At 39.4% G+C, this 20,944-nt stretch overlaps 1 protein-coding gene across 3 annotated transcripts in view; it reads right to left on the bottom strand.

Moving 5' to 3' along the window:
* Positions 1–20,944, bottom strand: part of LOC133655801 (C-Jun-amino-terminal kinase-interacting protein 4-like) — a 90,736-nt gene that overhangs the window by 18,423 nt on the left and 51,369 nt on the right. For all 3 annotated transcript variants that reach the window (XM_062056309.1, XM_062056310.1, XM_062056311.1), the window contains 13 exons: positions 16,255–16,615; positions 16,054–16,150; positions 15,304–15,428; positions 14,800–14,857; positions 14,514–14,666; positions 14,368–14,422; positions 14,156–14,286; positions 12,869–12,925; positions 11,487–11,666; positions 11,256–11,385; positions 10,142–10,225; positions 6,691–6,852; positions 4,947–5,118 (listed from right to left, as the gene is read on the bottom strand). In XM_062056309.1, the coding sequence (XP_061912293.1) occupies positions 4,947–5,118; positions 6,691–6,852; positions 10,142–10,225; positions 11,256–11,385; positions 11,487–11,666; positions 12,869–12,925; positions 14,156–14,286; positions 14,368–14,422; positions 14,514–14,666; positions 14,800–14,857; positions 15,304–15,428; positions 16,054–16,150; positions 16,255–16,615 (1,765 nt within the window). The remainder of the gene's footprint in view (positions 1–4,946; positions 5,119–6,690; positions 6,853–10,141; positions 10,226–11,255; positions 11,386–11,486; positions 11,667–12,868; positions 12,926–14,155; positions 14,287–14,367; positions 14,423–14,513; positions 14,667–14,799; positions 14,858–15,303; positions 15,429–16,053; positions 16,151–16,254; positions 16,616–20,944) is intronic.

Here is a 20,944-nt window from a genome sequence, read left to right as displayed (position 1 = left end):
AAGCGCACAGCAGAAATCTTAGCAAATCTAGAAAAAAAAAGTGGTGAGGTTGACTGAGCAGAAGAGAGAGGGGCGTATTGGTCTGTCTGTGCAGAGAGCAGTAACTATTGAGTGTTAATATGGATAATAGCAAACCTTCAAACACTTTTATTGTGCACAAAATACATGTATATTTGCTCAAACATTTTCATTTTTCGCTTGAGTTTATTTTATTTTCAAAATATGTCTGTGCTTGCAAAACATATTTTTCTATCCTCAAAATCTGCCTTTGCAAGCTCAAAATTAAAGAAATATAACGTTATAGTCTATATGTGCGAGCATGCACCAGCATTCATATAACAGCGTATTTGCAATTACCCTTGAAAATATGGATTAACTGCAGTTTTAACTGTATTTTTACATGTTTGGTAAACTTCCTTCTTCAATTTGATATGAAATTAATATGCAGACTTAAAGGCCTACTGAAACCCACTACTACCGACCACGCAGTCTGATAGTTTATATATCAATGATGAAATCTTAACATTGCAACACATGCCAATACAGCCGGGTTAACTTATAAAGTGCAATTTTAAATTTCCCGCTAAACTTCCGGTTGAAAACGTCTATGTATGATGACGTATGCGCGTGACGTCAAACGTTGAAACGGAAGTATTCGGACGCCATTGAATCCAATACAAAAAGCTCTGTTTTCATCTCAAAACTCCACAGTATTCTGGACATCTGTGTTGGTGAATCTTTTGCAATTTGTTTAATGAACAATGAAACAATGAAGACTGCAAAGAAGAAAGTTGTAGGTGGGATCGGTGTATTAGCGGCTGGCTGCAGCAACACAAGCAGGAGGACTTTGAGGTGGATAGCAGACGCGCTATCCGACGCTAGCCGCCGACCGCAACGGTGATCGGGGGAAGTCCTTCGTCGCACCGTCGATCGCTAGAACGCAGGTGAGCACGGGTGCTGATGAGCAGATGAGGGCTGGCGTAGGTGGATAGCTAATGTTTTTAGGATAGCTCTGTGAGGTCCCGTTGCTAAGTTAGCTTCAATGGCGTTTAGCAACAGCATTGTTAAGCTTTGCCAGGCTGGAAAGCATTAACCGTGTATTTACAGGTCCATGGTTTAATAGTATTGTTGATTTTCTGTCTATCCTTCCAGTCAGGGGCTTATTTATTTTGTTTCTATATGCAGTTAAGCCTGATGCTATCACGTTAGCTCCGTAGCTAAAGTGATTCGCCGATGTATTGTCGTGGAGATAAAAGTCACTGTGAATGTCCATTTCGCGTTCTCGACTCTCATTTTCAAGAGGATATAGTATCCGAGGTGGTTTAAAATACAAATCCGTGATCCACAATAGAAAAAGGAGAGAGTGTGGAATCCAATGAGCCAGCTTGTACCTAAGTTACAGTCAGAGTGAAAAAAGATGCGTCCTGCACTGCACTCTAGTCCTTCACTCTCACGTACCTCATCCACGAATCTTTCATCCTCGCTCAAATTAATGGGGTAATCGTCGCTTTCTCGGTCCGAATCGCTCTCGCGGCATTGAAAACAATGGGGAAATGTGAGGAGCCTTTCAACCTTTGACGTCACGCTACTTCCGGTACAGGCAAGGCTTTTTTTATCAGCGACCAAAAGTTGCGAACTTTATCGTCGATGTTCTCTACTAAATCCTTTCAGCAAAAATATGGCACTATTGCGAAATGATCAAGTATGACACGTAGAATGGATCTGCTATCCCCGTTCAAATAAAAAAAATGCATTTCAGTAGGCCTTTAAAGCAACTAGTTCCCTTCTTGTGCACATGTCGATACATAAACGCGCGCACAGCTGCCTGGCTTGATGCCAAATAGAGTTAAGACCGCCCATCTAGCGTCAACTAATGCAAGTGAAATGACTGAATTTTGTTACAAATTTAACAAATGTGTGTTTTACATACTACATGGCTTATCTGTGTTTTTTTTTATCTATAGTTTTATTTTTAGTACTTACTAATAATTGTATTTTTATTAAAGCACAGACTAGGATTGGCAACCATAAACCATTAGGAAATTAAATATTATGTCAATAAAGCTTTTTATTCTATCCTAATCTAATCCTTGATTATGGCAGACTATATGCAGGCGTGTGATTTGAATTTAGTGAAAAAGACTGAAAATAAGCCGAGGGTCTGGGGGCCGCAGCCAGGTCCCCCCCCCCCTCACCCCTTCATCAAAATGAATCACTATATCTGTTTCAGTCACTATGTTATTTAGTCACTACAATAATTACAACTTGCGTTCACATCCACAGGAACCACATGGGTTAGCCTACTCTACACAGTATTTACAATCTTACTTGTGTTCACTTCACAGCCACAGATGGTTCATCCAGCTTTTTACTACACATTGCTTTGGTTTTTTCACACATTACTTTGACATTTTTGCTTTGATAGCTCTGACATGAGCCTTCCTGGCAAATTTCTGAGCAGCTTGCAGCCCTTTGAGACACTTGTGATTTAGGGCTATATAAATAAACATTGATTGATTGATTGATTGATTGATTTTCCTTTTTGTTTCTGCTTTAGTGGATTCTGCCTTGGATTTTAAAGACAATTTCTGTCTCTTTGTCTCCCTCTCCATTTCTAACTGCTCCAAATGCAAAAATCATAAAGAGTACAAACAATGTTTATTCTATTAGCTAACTTCCTTTATCTGAATAGTCATTTGTAATTTATAGCATGAATAACAAATATCGTGCCGTCATGTTGTTTATGTTTCAAAATGATTCAACTATTCAATGTCAAAATATAAACAGTAGAAATTATGAACAAACGGACAGCTACTGTCTTGTTCTAAAACACCAATAAAAATTAAATTTAGCATTTAGACAGGCTATACTGTAGCAAAAGACATCACGTCTGCCACAATCATGTGTGTTCTTAAATGTGTATTCCACGTCTTCCATGTCGAGAGCAGTTTTGATTTGGGCTTACATGGTAAACAACTAAAATGAATGTGTTGGGCATTATTTTATGCAGGTGCATACATTTGTCCAAATGTGGCCAAGTAGATGCATTGTGGCTTTCCTGGACGTCGTCTACATCGCTAAAAGAAAAATCTAAAGAAGAGAATCACTGTGCCATCTTCCACTATTTTTTTTTAATATATAAATCGCCCGCTTGAATATTCCCTCTTCTCTACTCCGACTCTCTCGTCGTCATTTAGTATGTGCGCGTCTGTTGTGATTTCCCTTCCTGGTTCAATGACCCGCCCTATTTTGCCTCTGACTGTCCTGTTTGTAATGTTTTGCCCTAATCTTAACCAATCGTGACTCATCATAGTAAACCAACCAACCAATCATGGATTTTCTTATACGTAAACCAACCAATCATCATGGATGTTTCCCATATGGTTTGTCCCCTGCCCGTGGAGTTACTTTGCTACGTAGCTTCGATTTTTAAGTTAATAATTTTTAATGGAAAACCAAAGTTTTTACCACTGGATTATCAAAAACCGTACTCATTACGGGAAAACCGTAGTTGTTGGCAGGTATGGCAAAGAGACGGATCAAGATTTTAACACACATTGTGTGGTCGGAAAAAAACGAAGAAAAACTGAAAATATTTTTTTTATTTTTACAGACATAAAAAAGACGGATTTCCGACGATAGACGGAAGAAATCCCATGCCTATATGTAATATGGAAAATTTTTAATTGTTCTTTGAGTGCAACACGAAAAGCCCACTGTGTTTAATGCCCTTTAATTTATATTTTAACCTTCTAAAATTTTGTTATTTGAGTGCAATAGGAAACATATGTTTAATCTATTGTAAGATATTCTGTTAAAATAAAGCCAAAATTGACATTTCACGTAATTCCCTTTATTTGGAAAAGTATCAAAAAGTATCGATATACATTTTGGTACCGGTACCAAATCATTGGTACTGGTACCAAATCATTGGTACCGGGAAAACCCTTTTATATATTGTTACTTTATATATTTTTTTAGCCCAATGCGGTCCCCGAGTCAAAAGGTTTGGACACCCCTGGCTTAATCCATTTAATTATTTAATTCCACATACTGATATACAACTTGGATGTTGTACGTGCATCCAAATGTTTTAAGTTGAATTTTTCTTTGAGGTTATACAGTAGGAAGGGGATTCATGATCAATTGAGGGGTGCACTATCCACTTTAGCCGCCAGATGGGAGTAGGGTGTTGAATATATTTAAAAATGTGTTTTATGGCAATTCCAAGTTTGACCACAGCGTCAGGTGCTATGTAGAGTGGCACTTTCCATCCTTTTCAGCAGATTGTATTGCAAAGTAATTGTTTGACTTTCTCTTCTACTGTCAAAATAGTCTGTTTTTGTCAAACCATCTCTTTAATTTATAAATTGTTATTTATAATTGTTATTATTTGTATTAGCTTCTGTGTTCTCTCCTGAACAAAAGGCAGTTGTGCCGTCTGCAAATAGTACTAACTTCAAGTCCTCTATGATTTTACAAATGTTGTTTATATACAGGTAGAGATTTAAAAATGTTGGTCCCAGTATTAAACCCTGGGGTACGCCGTAAGATATATTTAGCGCCGTAGACGTGTATTCGCCTAGCTTCAAGTGCTGCTTTCTGTTGGTTAAATACGGTACCTTCTTACCTTGTTAAAGACTAAGCCTCTGATGCCATGTCATTCTAATTTTTTAATAAAGATATTAGCAATATTTGTGTTAAATGCTTTAGTTAAGTCCATAAACACTGCAGCTGCACACTGTTTACCATCCACTGCATGGGTAATCTTTTTCATTATTGCGATTAATGTAATTTGCTAGCTGTGTATCCGTATTGGTTGACCGCATGTCTTCCACTTGGAATAAATAATTTAAATTCAATATTGTCATGTCAGCTTATAAAACCTAATAAATCACTCCCAGTTTGTGTAAGAATAAAAAGCGAGACATCGCCCCCACACAAACCTGGTACACTGGCGATGCAGAGGATGTGCGCGTTACACACAAAGAAGATATCCAGGATGCTTCCAGGCTGGTTGGCATCTATAACTACAGCTTTAGTGTTTGACTGGGTGCTGGTACAAATCCACACCAGCGATGACAACTCGTCCTGATGTCGTAGTTCTTCCTGCTGTTCCTGCAAAGATGAAAACAAATCCATTTTTGTGTCTTTTCATGTAAATATTTTTAATCTCACCTCATTTACATAATTGATTGCAATGGACGCTATAGATAAAAAGTGAGTGCAAGTAGGATTAGAACTGCAAATGAATTTTCTTCTGTTGATTCTTAGTTTGTCTTTAAATTTAAATTCATTTTGCTCAGCATTGTTAAAGGTGCTGTTTGCAACTTGCTCACAAAGCAAAAAATATAACAAGACCACCGGCTAGCTTTTGTTACCATCAGCATTTTAACAGAACACATTTGTTTAACAATTGTCTATATTTTTCACAATTCCAAAGGTAACGCAATAAAAAAAATTACCGGCCCGAATAAAATGATTGGTGTTTACGGCGGTGACTCACCCGGTCTCGTCAACACGTATGTGCAGGGAGCGCATGCACACTTACAAAAGCAGTTCAAAAGAAGTAATGAATAATTTGCAGTAATGTTGTTGTTATGATAGAATATACAGTCTATGACAGCTAACACTAGCTGTCCATATTGCTGTTATTAGTTAACAACACCTAAAGCTAATGTGTGTGCATTAGCTTTAGTGTGTATGTAATTAAGTCGTTATGTACAAAAAAGTCGATGTACTGTGTAAATGTTGCAAACAGCCCCTTTAAATGTTAAAGTATCACATTTGATCAAAAGACTGGAGGGTTGTGACATTCACAAACAAACCGAATCTATTGACTAGCTCATCAACATGAACAATGAAAATTTGTGACACAGTCCCAGTTGCGAACGTTTTTATCTTTCAATTTTGTTTATTGCGGTGTGTTTCACATGAATACACAAGGGGAGGAGCGCAGCACATTCAGGTCTTTATTTGATGATTTTTTAATTGTGTATTTGTATGTTTTTTTTAGGTGTCGCAGAAATATTATAAGTCAAGGCAGCTTTATTTACAAACTTAATTAGTGAGTCTGCTCTGACTGCAGCTGTGAAACCGACCGCCTGTGAGTGTTTTGTGATGACAGAGCAGCACCCACTGCTCTTTGAGGACATTACCTGCAGAGTGTTACGCACTTTAATGTCTCCAAAACATCTGAAAAAGTGACAAGTTTTTTTGGTAGTCGCTTTTGGGGGAAAAAAAAGTCGCTAAAAGGAGTTGGAAAGTTGCCAGATTCAGCAAGAAAGTCACTGAGTTGGCAACACTGCATCTCTGTGTCTTCACTGAGCAGAAGGGCGATGGAGGGGTTACACACTGTAAACTTACTGTATCTTACAAATATTAGATGCAGAGATTGAAAATGTTTGTCTAATTGAGATAGTTCCTAGTTTTTTTATTGTACCTTTTTGTAACAATTTGTTCCATGCCGATCATAGCAACAAAAGCCAAATAAATATTAAACATTTGATATGACTAGATTTTTAGGTAACAATTATTTTACAGGTAATTTGGTAATAAATCAATTCAAGCAGCACAAGAAATCTGAGGAACCACTTGGTAGCCAATAAATAGTAGTGCTCTCTTTCGTGAGTCGAACCAAAAGAATCCATCACTTTTAAAGTGTCCCTGAAAAGTCTCAAAGACTCGGACCTCAAGTTCTTGATCCAGTTTATCCAGGCTGTTCTGAGATCCTGTTTTCTTTTTTGAGCTCTCTTGTCCAGCCACATCACTGTAAAACACACTGGCACCTACAATGGAACCTCCATCTCTGGTTTTACCTCCACACAAGTTCACGCCAGCGGCACACCACAGCTGAAACACAAAGACACATGATGTTTCACAAATTTCATCAAGTCCATTATTAATAGGGGTGGTCCATCTTAGGCACCTCATGATTAAATTACGTGCTATGTGTCCATTATTTAACGATTAACAATTATCAATGCATCTTTTTCCCCCAAACAGGATTTCTTTTGAACAAGGTAGGCTAAATTTGTCAGCATTCATCAAATTAAGTAAACAGATAAAAAGACCCAACACATTTCCCACAAAAAAAAACTTCTCCTGTAACACAAAGTACATAAAATGCCTTTAGAAATAAGACTTCTTTTAACCAGAATTTTCAATACTAGGAAGTTTAACACAAAGCAAATCCCGTATTTTCCGGACTATAAGCCACTACTTTTATTCCCCAAGCTTTGAACCCTGCGGCTTATATACCAAGGTGCAGCTAATACAAATGCGGCTAATCTATGGATTTTTCTTCACTAACGGCCATAATGTTTTGTATACAACAAACTTACATAGTAGTAACACACAGACTGAAAAGGTTTGTTATTGTTTGTGCTATGGCGCCATCTTTTGGACAAGTTTGATCAATGCAGGTGCTGCGGGTTGACAGTCAACAGTACTTCCTTCTGTTTCGTGCCTTGAACCGGAAGTATAAGCGCCGTTCCATCTCCTAGTTATCCATAGAGTTTTTTATTTGTATGGTTTCTTAATTCATCACTCTAATCAACGTTTGTAAGTTTTAGCTACTCCCTTTTAGCTGCTGCAAAAGCAGCCGCTATTCTTCCTGGGGTTTGAAATTTTACAATGCTTTGATAAAAAAAAAATGTATACAGTACATACGCCAATCGAAATACAGACAGACAGATATTATTTTACACACAGACAAATCATAATACAGACAGACAACTTAAAACACCCACATGCAAATCTGATTACACTCACAAACACACTGAGATACAGACCCACACGTTAGTACACAAACACGTTAATTGGATTACAGACGCATAGATTGAGATAGGCGTTTGCAAATCATTTTTCTACAATAATACTTCCATAAGTCCGTCCCTTTTAACTGTTTGGGAGGCTTTTTTTGTCTAGGCCAACTTGCTAGTGCTGTGGTTTTGTGTATGTGATTTGCTGTCAAGGAAAATTATAGATCGATTGTCACTTGTCTCAATGCGATGCTTCTACACGACACACCCCAAACTGTTAATAATGGGTTGTCTAGTTGTGTATATAGAGGCAGTATTAGTCCTTGTCTTTATCATCATACAATATATTGCATACAAATATACAATGGACTGTTTTAATTGACACTATTAATTTAACACAATGCCTATTATTAGGGCCTGAGCAGCGCAGCAAACCCCGCAGGGCTTGTTTTTTCTTCAATACATTTGGACGCCTTTTCGAGGACTTTACATGCTCAAAAAGTCCCTATATTTTGCAGGCGCGTCATGTACGACAACAAATTGTATAGTTCGGGTGTCCCCAGATTTTTGGTGTTGGGTCAGGGCATCGGGAAGGATGTGACCGCAAACATACTTGAAAATAAATGGGAAGTCAGCCATCTTGGTTTCCGTCGCTCATTTGTCAGTCATAAACAGTGGTGTACTTTAACAAACTCCTCCCAGGAACTTTGAGCAAATGAGCCGCGCTCAAAATGACAGATACTAGACATATAGCTGATAATAATTTGCGGGAAAAAAATGTGCCTACGCCATAAGGTGTGGGCACGGCATAGCGCCAAACTTTGATCTGATGGTTTGCCACACAGCTCGAAACGTTAATAACTTGGATCCACAAATTTCCACCTTTATTGTAATTAGTAAAAATTTTGATGGTGACACTCTAAAGTGCTCCATGGGTTAGTACCTGTTCATACCTACTCATAGTGGGGAGAGCCTGACGGTGAATATTGCACTACGCCGTCACTATTCTAACTGTAATTTCTTTACTTTAGGTGATCGGAAACATATAATCAACTGATGGGTGATGATAAATTGCGAAAATGTTTTGCTTATGACAGGATGTGGGCGTTGCATGGTGGCAAACTTTGATCTGATGGTTCGCCACAAAACACGAAACATTAATAGCACACATAAAATGGTGACAACCTGAAGTAGCCTATGGGTCAGTACCTATTCATACCTTTTCGTAGTGGGCGGAGCCTGTTGGTGAAAACTGCACCTCGCCATAAACCATCAGACTGTCTTTACTTCACTTTAGATGATCGGATCTCCCTTCTAACTGACATGAGGCATTAAGGTTGGGGTCCAATCATGCCTGAACGTTAATATTGACACTAACATCGAACCCTTGTGGTGAAAAATTTTAACATTCATAACTTCCATACCACAATCTCTGATCTTCCCCAAGTTTTTGTTGGTGGATCACAATTGCATCACTGCAGTTGTGCCAATATCGCCACCTTGTGGTGAAAAATTCTATAGATCATAACCTCCTTCCACATGTTCCGATCTTCCTGAAATTTTTGATGGTGAGTCGGGGTGTTTGTTGGGACATGACTGTATGACCACTATAAAATTATTATTATTCTTGTATAAATAGTCTTAATTGTCCACAAAAAGTTACTGACTTTATTTAAATAGTGAGGAAGTGAATTCCAAGCCACTATTTTTCTATACTGCACAGTCTTCTGCATTAGGTTAGTTGACAAATATCTCTGAAAAATTAGTATGCTGTAAAGTATTATTCGCTATTTTTTTTTCTAATAAAATTGATAATAGAATAATTGATCCTACCCTTGACAGTTAAAGTCAGACGGAAGTTCATCCGTATAACACTCGTCCTAAATGGGAAATTTAGGATGACACGGGAAGCTGTATGTTGACAAACTTGCAGTTTGCATGAATTATCTTCAGTGGTATTTGACCAAATGCCAAAACAATGATCTAAATGTGTCAAAACTCATGGATTAACTAAAGTTTTCATAACATTTATATATATATATATATATATATATATATATATATATATATATATATATATATATATATATATATATATATGTATATATATATATATATATATATATATATATATATATATATATATATATATATATATATTTCATACGTTGAAAAAAAAACTATTTTTTGAGTTGTCCAATATCCTCCATTCCTCTTTTCTAACACTACTAGCATTGCTTTGTCACTTTCTTGTGTAATTTCCAGCCAAATGTACCCATTTATGAAATAAATACTGAATTCAACTCCAAATGTGGCCAGGGTATAAATACCTTTTGTCTTGGCTATTGGTATGATCCACAAAAGCTGCAGGAGCTTACCTTCATAGAAGCATCTTGCTCATCCAGAGGTCTAAGGAAGACAGGAACCGGAAGGTCATTCATCTTCTCCTGACCGCCGTTAGTCTTGGGGATGAAAATAACATTTCAAGAGGACAGATTTACGTTCCATGCATTCTGTTATACTGTACATATTCTCAAAACTCTCTGGTAGACATTGACATTTGAATCAATACGGTGCCAATTGTCGGTACATTTGCGTGTGTTCAAATGTGTCAGTAAATGTTTATTGTTTTTTTTTTAAATCTGATGTTTATTCTCAAAATTTAACACTGAGCTGTGCTGCCCAGTTGTAACCTGTTCTTACACTTCTGTGTCTCATTTGCGAGTACTCAATCATACAGTATAGTAGACTGCATTCAGTTGCAATTCCAATATGTTAAATAGCAGAAAGTGTTTAGACTACGGTGTGTTGCCATAACCAGAAAGTAGTCTTTGCCGTTAAGTTCAATGTGCCACATTTTCTTTTGCTGAGATGATGATGTGTTTATACTGTAAGTATTGTACTTATTACACACAAGTGGTTTGATTGTAATGTGCATCCTAGGTGTAGATTTCATTACCAAAATTTGAAGGTGTTGAAATAGCCATGTTAAATCGCTAATGCAAATAGGTAGCATGTAAATGACAAAAACAATATCAATTAACATCGAGCTAGCACATTTTGAAAAGTGGAGCCTTACTGTGCTTTTGAGCGCCTTCTTCTTGCTTTGTTGGCATGGAAAAATTGCAACATTACCTGGCGGTAGTCTGGCTTAGTCTGCTCTGAATGCATGACTGCTTATTTCATAGTTAAGTGCTTGAGCCGCTGAGTCTGCAACCGGACGTCACAAGCAGCAAAGGTATCGAAATATCGCACTGCTTGATTTTACTTGAATCAGTACCCGGTAGTACCAACAGACTTTGGTCGGTACCAATAAAAGTACAGATTCGGTACTCATCCCTTCTCTTAGCTATAAGTTGATAAATACGGTGTTGTATGTAATGTTATCTGCCTACAGTGGATAGCGATTGTTCCAGAGGAAATTGGTTTTGGTTAAATATTAGAGGAAAATTAGGCTTAGTACTTAAAGTTTAGAGGATATTATCTACTTACTTTGTACTTATTGGGTAGGCTCCAGCCGTAAGCCTGCACTCGGTCATCCCCTTTCTGGACATGGGCCTTAACCTGCTGGTACTGTGCCCGCTTCTGTTCTCGCCTTGACATGATGCTTTCAACAGCCAATCTGTTGCAGACAAGCACCAACTCCTTAACAAAAATGCCCTTTTCATAGAGATTTGTTTTTATATATCACTACAATCAGTCACAATTATCATATTAACTTACTCCTCATTGAGGAAATCGAAAGCTTTGCTCTTGTCGCTGGGGAGCTGCTGCAAGGTGGTGCTCCTCTTCTTGACAGACGGTTGAATCTGTGAGGTGGGTGCATTGTACTTGACGTTGACCGAAGCCTCAGCGGCAGGCTTTTTGGATGCGCCGCCCGACGAACTGAACAAACGGCTGAAACTGGAGTTGTAAGGGCAGGGAAGAGTGGGAGGAGAGGGTGGGAGGGGGGAGAGGATGGAGGAAGAGCACACGGACAAACATATAGAGGGGTGGACAAAAGCAGTGGCTCTCCAGCAATTTGGAGGGTTTCACATTTATAAGGAAGGATGACAACAGAAGTTCTCATGCCAGCCTCCATAAAGGTCACAACTTACACTGATAATGATTCCAATCACGTATCACAATCTCTCGCACTATACGCTTATATTAGCTGAGCAGCTTTGCAGTAGTTATGTAGGGTTGCATGGGATGCCGGTTAATATTTTGCACAGGTTGGGATATTAGTGAAGACACAAAGCAACACTGGGCATTTACGAATTCCTCTCATCATGAATGGTTAGTGGCATACATGTCGCATTTTATTACACAGGCTGTTCTAAATACAACATTCACTGCAACTAAAACATGCTAGCTCAATCATTTCGGTGTTCAGGCAACACCTACTCCCACCTTTCTCAGCACAGAGCAAGCGGCCACTAACGCATGGCAAATAAGTGCACGCTCATGCCTCCTGAACTGTGTTTGCTAACATGCATGTAGCCGAACAGATTAGCGTGAGGTGTTACTTCAATGCAGAACCTTTTATATTTGTAATTTTGTTTTACTTTACTAAGATATTTTGACCTACAGCTACCCTCCCAACATACCGCCTGCACACAGACACATAAAAGGCAGAATATAGGACGAACACATGAAAACAAGGAAAGAGAGATTTTAAATTCATCAGATGTCAATCCCCAAAAACCGATCTCTCTGTTAACACTTAAATGTGCCCTTTTCTACAACACACCAAACGCATGCCAGGCAAAAACCAAACAAAGAGCCTTATTTAAGAGTCTAATCCCTTTGCCATGATAATCTTTAATTTTGGGGGGTTTATAAACTTGTAACTGAGACCTGAAAATCCACTAACAGACCAAGTAAGCTCTGGAGTATATTAGTTCAAGTTACTGCTCCGAGACGGGCCTTTGTTGAGAGTTTTACGGCATATACCGATAAAACATTCCAAACACACATCATGCAGAAACCCAGATTTGTACTTTTGCAAGTCACAGAATTACCTACATCCTGGAGAAACACCCATACAATGAATGTAACACAAAAAACATAAATAAATAAATCACATGATGTATAAGCTCAAAAAACAAAGTAGTGGAACTCACAACTGCCAGATGCTGGATTTCTTCTTCTCTGTAAGAGCCGGGGTTTCCTTGGAGGCCCTGAAAGAGAAAAACACATTTTCACCAAAATTTACACCAAAGCATATCCAATACATATTATCCATACCACAAGGAAGTGTTTTAAATGTTAAATTAAAATCATCATGGGTCCGCTTTAAAAAGGAACTGCGCTTTTTTGGAATTTTCCCTATCATTCACAATCTTTATGTAAGACAAGCACACATATGTTTTTCTGTCTTTTTATGCATAAGCATTCTAACTAATAAATACATGCGATCAAAAGTCTGCTTACAATGAAGCCTATGGGAGTCGCTCTATTCTGTAAAGAGCTTAAAAAAACATCCAAACACCTCCATCAAGGTTTTATATACATGATGTAAGTATATATGTAATGTAGTGACAAGCACATTTATAGTCACATGGTATATTTACGTATTTTGCTCATTTTAAGGATACGGCGGCGCATTAATTTAAAAAACGCATCACGTTTGCTTTTTCCTTCGACAACATCAGTGATTAATACTCACTGCCGGTTTCATGAAAGACAACAAACACAATAAAACATCACTTACTGTACAATGTCTGCTGTCACTAGGATGCTGACTGTTAGAATGTTGTTATATTCCCATTTAGATGAAGAATGACTCATAATCCTCGCAAAGAAAAATAGGGGGGTGTACCCAAGTTTCTTTTTGTGTCGTTCTCACACTTTTTTGGGTCTAAATCGGCTGTCAAAGTTGACCAACTTGTCGGATTATGTCCTCATCTTCCTACTATCCAGGTGAGAGGCATTATTTATGATCTACAATTAACTTCCACAAACTCCAAGTTGAGAAAGCAGCTCACCAGCCAATCAACATTGCCACACACGCTAGTTACCTCTCTGTGATCACGGCGCTGCTATAAATAGTTTGTCTGCATTAACGCTTATAATAACAATATCACTTATACTTGGTTAATGTTCAGGCCATGTAATGTAAATGGAGTATTGTTGGTGCTTTTTGGATGGTTACTTAGAGGGCTATATGGGCAGAATAAAGTACCTCACATTGGCTCCGCTGTAAGCGAACTTTTCTTTACATTTATTTGCGAGTTAGAATCCATAAAAAAAATGTGTCATCTGAATTCTGAACGATAGGCAAAATTCCCAAAATAATGCATTTCCCCTTTGATGCTTCAGCACAAAGGCTGCAACTGTAAGGTTGTATGTATTTTAGTAATTTGTTAATGTTTTCTTCAACGGTCATATGACATTTCTCCTAGTCTTACCGGATCATCTCTGTCCATCTGACAGCCTCCTGCAGCTCCATTAGCCTCTCCTTATACTGGTTTCTCTCCATCAAGACTCTGGCCATTTCCACCCTGGTGAAGCGTTTCCTCTGTGCTGTCGGCACGTCACTCTGCACAAAAAAACAACAGCTTTAAAGAATGTGTGTTTTTAAATTATGGAAGCATGTTTTCATTATGTAAAAGTAACTCACATCATCATCGTCCGTCTTAGCCTTTTGTTTACTATCCTCAAGTGCAGCTCGAACCCTAAAGAACAGGAAAATAACATCCAAGTGTGTCCAATTAATTAAAAAAGAAAAGTCCAATATGTATATAAAACTATTTTAAACTCCCATACCCCTTCAATTCGTCCTCTAAATCTTTATTTTTTTCCTCCAGTTTGATCTTGGCCTGGCGGATGGCATCGAGCTCCCCTTGCAAAACATCTTTCTCACAGGTCAGCTCATCCATATGAGCGATGAGGTCATTTTTCACCACATTCAGAGCATTTCTGAAAACAAACACAATAATTTATGCAACCACAAGAAATTCATCATTGATGTATGCTTTTCCATGTTTTTCAGGGCAAGAGGAATAATTTTTAAAAAATCACAATGATAAACATTCTTTGTCAATCTACTAACTTTGTCTCCAGAAGCTGTGCATTCTCCTGGATAAGATGCTCAACTTCACGACCCATGCCTGGGAGAAAAAAAAGTAAATAAAAAGGTAAAAAAGGGAATTTCGAAAAGAAAAATCACCATGGTTACCAACATCTTCCTTACACTTAACCTTACCTAAAATGTTGTAGTCTGAGATTCATAGACATGGACAGATGTAGATCACGATTAGAAATTTGTAATATATTTTAGTTACAACTTGACCGTGTCACTGGGGAATTTTTCTACTCTCTAAATAGACTATTTCACTACCATGATCACGAAAAACAAACAGCTGATAAAGAAAACTAAAGATTAATAGAGTAAATTACTGATAAATAATAGCTTTATCTTTTATACACACCAGAAAACTCATCTGTAAGGATTGAGAACGCCAGAAAGCCGAAAAATTCAGTAAAACAATGGGAAAAGAACATTTGCATTAGTAAACAATGTGGCCAAATTGAGTAAAAGAAGATGGTTATTTACCAAGCAGGTCTGCTCCTTCATCCACATCTCCAATGAATTCATTTCCTGCAGAAGACAGCTCTTCAAACAGCGAGTCCGTGTTCCGGTCAAATGCTAGATTCTCTACACCGCCTTTCGTCGGTGTGCTGGGCAGATAATAAACAACACATATAATGAAGTTGTACTTTTACAATACAATTTCTTTCCTAAACATACAGCAGGGGAGAGATTCACATGGCCCCTTTCCTGGGTGGATCTCGTGTAAGAGGAAGAGGGGGGTGGGTTATTAACAGCAACTAACATTGTGGTCAACGTTGGAATTGCCACAAAACACATTTTAAAAGGTATTCCAGAAGAGCCGTGTAGAGAGAATGGCCAACTCGGTTTCAAAGTTGGTAGCAACCGGTATTCAGGTGAGGGGCTTTAGACCAATCATTTAGGAGATCCTCTTGCCATACTCTCTGATTGGTTAAAAATCCCTCACGTGACTACAGGGCGCCATGTTTGCTACCAACTTTGAAACAGAGTTGGCCATACTCTCTCTATACATGGCTCTGAGATATTCAACACTCTACTGCCATCTGGCAGCTAAAGTGGATAGTGCACGCCCCAAGTTTGTCACGTTTCATGTGTCAGGTAAACCGCGACGAATGGTGCCATATAAATCCCCTTCCCACTGTAAGCCTCATAATCCCAATGTCCCAAAATGTGCACAAAGGCTAAATGAATACACACGGTACAAAGATGACCAGTGATGAACTTGTTGACTACCTTGTTGCTTTGCAGCCGTCAAGGTTCATATCCAGCTCAGGAGTAGACTCTATGATCGCAAACACCTCAGACGACTTTTCCAGGTTGTCTTTTCCATCTAAAATAAGCAGCAGAGGTGAACACATTGGTATACATTAAGTAGGCTTAGACTGTGGTTGTGTTGTGGTGATTGCAGTGCGTGCACAGTGGAGATGCTCTTACTGTTGTCTGGTTTGCCACTGTTGCAGTCTAGGTTCTGTGTCTGCCCAGCCAAGCGCTCTTGTTCCTGAGGTGTACCTACAGATTCCATTGCAACATTCGATGCAGCAAAAGAGAGGGGTGTAGCCGAGACTTGGCTAGATATAGAACTCGCATCACCTGCTGTGCCATTAGGTGACAGCGGCCTTGACGTTTGAAAGTCACAACAGTGTGTGGGTGTGGCGGTGTTTGATTTTAAACTACCCGTCTGAGAGGGTTTAGGGGCGTTGGCATTTGATGTTGCTCCTTCCTGTCTGGAGACACTTGGCTGGTTGGTTGAAGTGTTAGATTTGGACCCTTCATGGCTTGTATTGGCCAGTTCATCCTACAGTGGGGGGCAAATGAAAAATTATTCACATGTGTATCAAATTGTTGATCCTAGTAATGGGCAGTATAAGTGATTAAGAAATATGAGAAGAGTGCACCTGATTGTTGATTAATTGCTTTGTATATAGTGGTACGCGGGCTCCATCTAGTGGTACGCCAAAGAAGTCTGTAAATATGTACCGTATATGGAGTATTATTGTTGATGTATGTGCATTGTGTGTAATGTTACAGTGGCCAAAATGTATTAAGTATACTTGTTAAATAAAACCTCTGCCTTGTTTTTAATGAACTCTTAGGCCTACTACACCACTGTAATTTAATGTTGGTCATTATGGTGGTACTTGGAGAGCCAAGTGTTTTCTGAGGTGGCACTTGGTGAAAAAGGTTTGAAAAACACTGTTATAGTTGGAGCAAAACACTTGCATTGAAACATTTGCATTGGCGTTTAGAACATTCAGGTAAATTTTGTCAAATTCCCATCACATATTGCTAATGACACATAAAAACACAGCTTTGACAAAATACAGAAGATTATAAGGGACCTATTATGAATTTAGTATTTTCTGACTAACAAATGTCATTATATTGTTGGATACTCATGTTAAACAATGCCAAAGTGTCAAATCATAAGGTCCATACATTTTGATGTGAGATTGCATGCAGTTTTAAGATGCCTCTGTTTTGCAGTCTGGCTAATTTGTGACGTCATAGCGAGGTGAACATACTTTTTTAGACATTAAGTAAAGCGCTCAGGCTCAGCCAGAGGGGGAGGAGTGCTTCAAGCTAAGAGGGAAAACAAAAAAAATGTAGGATAAAATATTGTTTTATATAATCTTGGCATGTGCATAATAACACCGACGGGCAACATGCTATGACATAAATGCTGCTAAAACAGGTTTTTTCAATGCACTCCAGAAGTGTGCAAGTGTACCTAATGTTGTGACCGAGTGAATTAAGTTTATTCTTGACGTTAGTCTTCAAGATATACTGTATGTTTCAACAGTATACATTTTCAAAAGATAAATTATGAAACTTTTGGAGAGGATGGGATGTGGTTTCATTAGCAGTCTATGAACACCTCCACAAAAATGAACATCTTACCGACAAACTCAAAAAATGGGTTTATTGTGACTGTGGAGCAAAATGTTTGCAATATGTACACCATATTATAACGAGAAAGAGCCATCAATCTGTCAATCCTTTCCGTGTCCGGGCCAGGTAAGGTTCCCCGTGTTGAGTCAAATTAAGCCGCAGGCTCCACTCCTGGTGGTGCCCTTCCGTCAATTCATATTATCTAGACCACAATGATGTGTTTGTTTTAAATGTAGATAAAAAATCCTCATAGGTCCCCTTAGGTCTGCTTTAATAACTGTGAAGTTTCATGCATCAGGCAGGTCACAACACTGCAGTCATTCAAATTCAATTCAGATGCAAAGCTTAGGAACACGCTAGACAATTTATGACGAGCATTTACCCTAATTCAGTGCTGCGCAATTGCAAAAGTATCAACCCCTTGGATGTTTTAGCCTTTTTTTTTGCTTTAATCAATGATATCATGGTCAAAATAATTATAGCTTATTTGACTTGCAGAAAAAAGCTGCTTTCATGTCATAGTGAAAACTGATTTTTACAAATTAGTGTTAATTAATTCTAAATATATATGAGGTAGAGTAAATTACTACATATGTTTCAAGTCAGTATTCAGTAGATTTGTCTGCAATCACAGTACTCCGCCTGTGTGGACAAAATATGCCTCAATCAGGCTGGCACATCTGGACAAATGTTGCAATTTCCCTCATTCCTCCTTGCAAAACAGCTCAGACGGTCAGGTTCTTGTAGGACTGTCCCTCTCAAATAGTGGAGCAGGCCCCCCTGTGGGGGCGCGGTGCGATGCCAGGGGGGACGCGTGTGACCTCAGGGAACATGCTTTTTTTGCCTTACCAGAATATGACGAAGCGTATGTAGCACTTGGCTTCACTGTAACCACGGTGGAAGACCGGTGGGTTGTTTTTTTTATTGTTATGAAGCTTAAAATGTTTTGCAGAGGTATAGTTATAACAACTTTATAGACAAATTATGCAATTTATAGTCAGGGTGGAGAATGGGAGGGGCGCAAAATCTTTTCTTCTTCCTAGGGGGGGCGTAACAGAAAATATTTGAGAAGCACTGCTCTAGGATAAGGTGTGACACAAATTCTCCATTGGATTGAGATTTGTGCTTAGACATGGCCACGCTGCAAGATGTACTGGTATGTCTTTGAACTAGTCTTGTGTAGCTTTTGCTTTCATGCTGGGGGAAACATCCTTCCATCCATCAATTTTCTACTGCTTGTCCCTCCTTGGGGTCGCAGGGGTGGCGGCGGCCTATCCCAGCTGCATTCAGGCTGAAGGCGGGGTACACCCTGGACCAGTCGCCACCTCATCACAGGGCCAACACAGACAGACAGACAACATTCACACTCACATTCACACACTATGGCTACTTTAGTGTTGCCAATCAACCTATCCCCAGGTGCATGTCTTTGGAGGAAGCCGGAGTACCCGGAGGGAACCCACGCAGTCACTGGGAGAACATGCAAACTCTACACAGGACCTTCTTATTGTGAGGCACTGGCACTAACCCATGTGCCACTATGCTTCCCGCTGTGGAAGACCGTCTTACTGAAAATCTTTTCCCAAGACATGGTACTACTGCAGGTTTGAACAGATTATCCTCCAAAATTTGCCAATTTGCTTCACAATGAAGATGATTTTCAGTGTTTGGTACTCCCCAAACATAGCGTCGTCTACTGTGATGGCCAAAAAGCAAAATGTTTGCATCATCAGATCAAAAAACATTATTTTTCATTTGAACAAATACCAAGCAAATTCTCATGTGAGCTTTTACCAAGGGCTTTCTCTTTGCTATTCTTTGTTGCATTTACTTAGACTTAGACTTAGACTTCCTTTGTATTGTCATTCAAATTTGAACTTTACAGTACAGATAAGAACTCAATTTCGTTGCATTAGCTCGTTGTAGTGCAGGATAAAAGAATAATAAGGTGCAGATATAAATAAATAGATTACTGTACAGATAAATATATTGCACTTTTGCGTATGCATCCACGTTTATGGATGTATGTTATATTGTCTTTATATTCCAGCAAGTTAATCCATTTTTGGGGGGAATTGAGGGGAATATTATGATGCGTTCAAGAGTCTTACGGCCTGAGGGAAGAAGCTGTTACAGAACCTGGAGGTTGTTCTACGGAGGCTGTGGAACCTCTTTCTAGAGTCCAGCAGTGAAAACAGTCCTTGGTGAGGGTGGGAAGAGTTTCTGCAGATTTTCTGAGTCCTGGTCAGGCAGCGGCTTTTTGCGATCTCCTGGTTAGGAGGAAGAGAAGTCCTGATGATCTTTTCCGCCGTCCTCACCACTCTCTGCAGAGACTTCCAGTCTGAGGCACTGCAGGCTCCAGTCCAGACAGAGATGCAGTTGGTCAGTAGGCTCTCTATAGTGCCTCTGTAGAATGTGGTGAGAATGGGGGGAGGCAGCTGTGCTCTTTTCATCCGACGCAAAAAGTGCATGCGCTGCTGAGCTCTGTTTACAAGAGCTCTGGCGTGTAGGGACCAGGTCATATTGTCAGTTATATGCACCCCCAGAAACTTGGTGCTGCTTACGATCTCCACCGCTGTGCCGTTGATGAAGAGTGGAGTGTCGCTGGACTGGTGCTTCCTGAAGTCGACGATGATCTCCTTGATCTTGTCGACGTTCAGGACCAGGTTTGTTGGTTCTGCACCAGTCAACCAGATGTTTCACCTCCTCCCTATAGTCCATGTCGTTGTTGTCACGGATGAGGCCCACTACTGTTGTGCCGTCAGCATACTTCACAATGTGGTTAGTAGTGGACCTGGCGCAGCAGTCATGGGTCATCAATGTGAACAGCAGCGGACTCAGGACGCAGCCCTGGGGGGAGCCGGTGCTCAGTGAGATGGCACTGGAGGTGTTGTCCCCCACTCTCATAGACTGGGTTCTGTCTGTGAGGAAGTCAAGCAGCCAGTTGCATAGGGGGGTACTGAGTCCAAGGGGGGCAGTTTACTCCCCAAGTGCTGCAGGATGATGGTGTTGAATGCCGAGCTAAAGTCCAGAAACAACATCCGCACGTGTGTGTCCTTTCCTTCCAGATGTTTTAAGCTCAGGTCGCTGCAGCGCTCAAATCCTTAAGAGCGGTTGTAAGCGCCTTGGTGTCAATTGACACAAATTTGCAAACAACTATTTTTACTTTGACATGAAAGCAGATTTTTTGTTTTGTTTTACAAGTTCCTGTCAAAAAAGGCAAATTAAATTGCCC

The sequence above is a fragment of the Entelurus aequoreus genome, linkage group LG08 (assembly GCF_033978785.1).
Source record: "Entelurus aequoreus isolate RoL-2023_Sb linkage group LG08, RoL_Eaeq_v1.1, whole genome shotgun sequence".
Lineage (NCBI taxonomy): Eukaryota > Metazoa > Chordata > Actinopteri > Syngnathiformes > Syngnathidae > Entelurus > Entelurus aequoreus.
The sequence above is the reverse complement of the archived record's forward strand: the minus strand, read 5'-3'. Positions and strand labels throughout refer to the sequence as shown.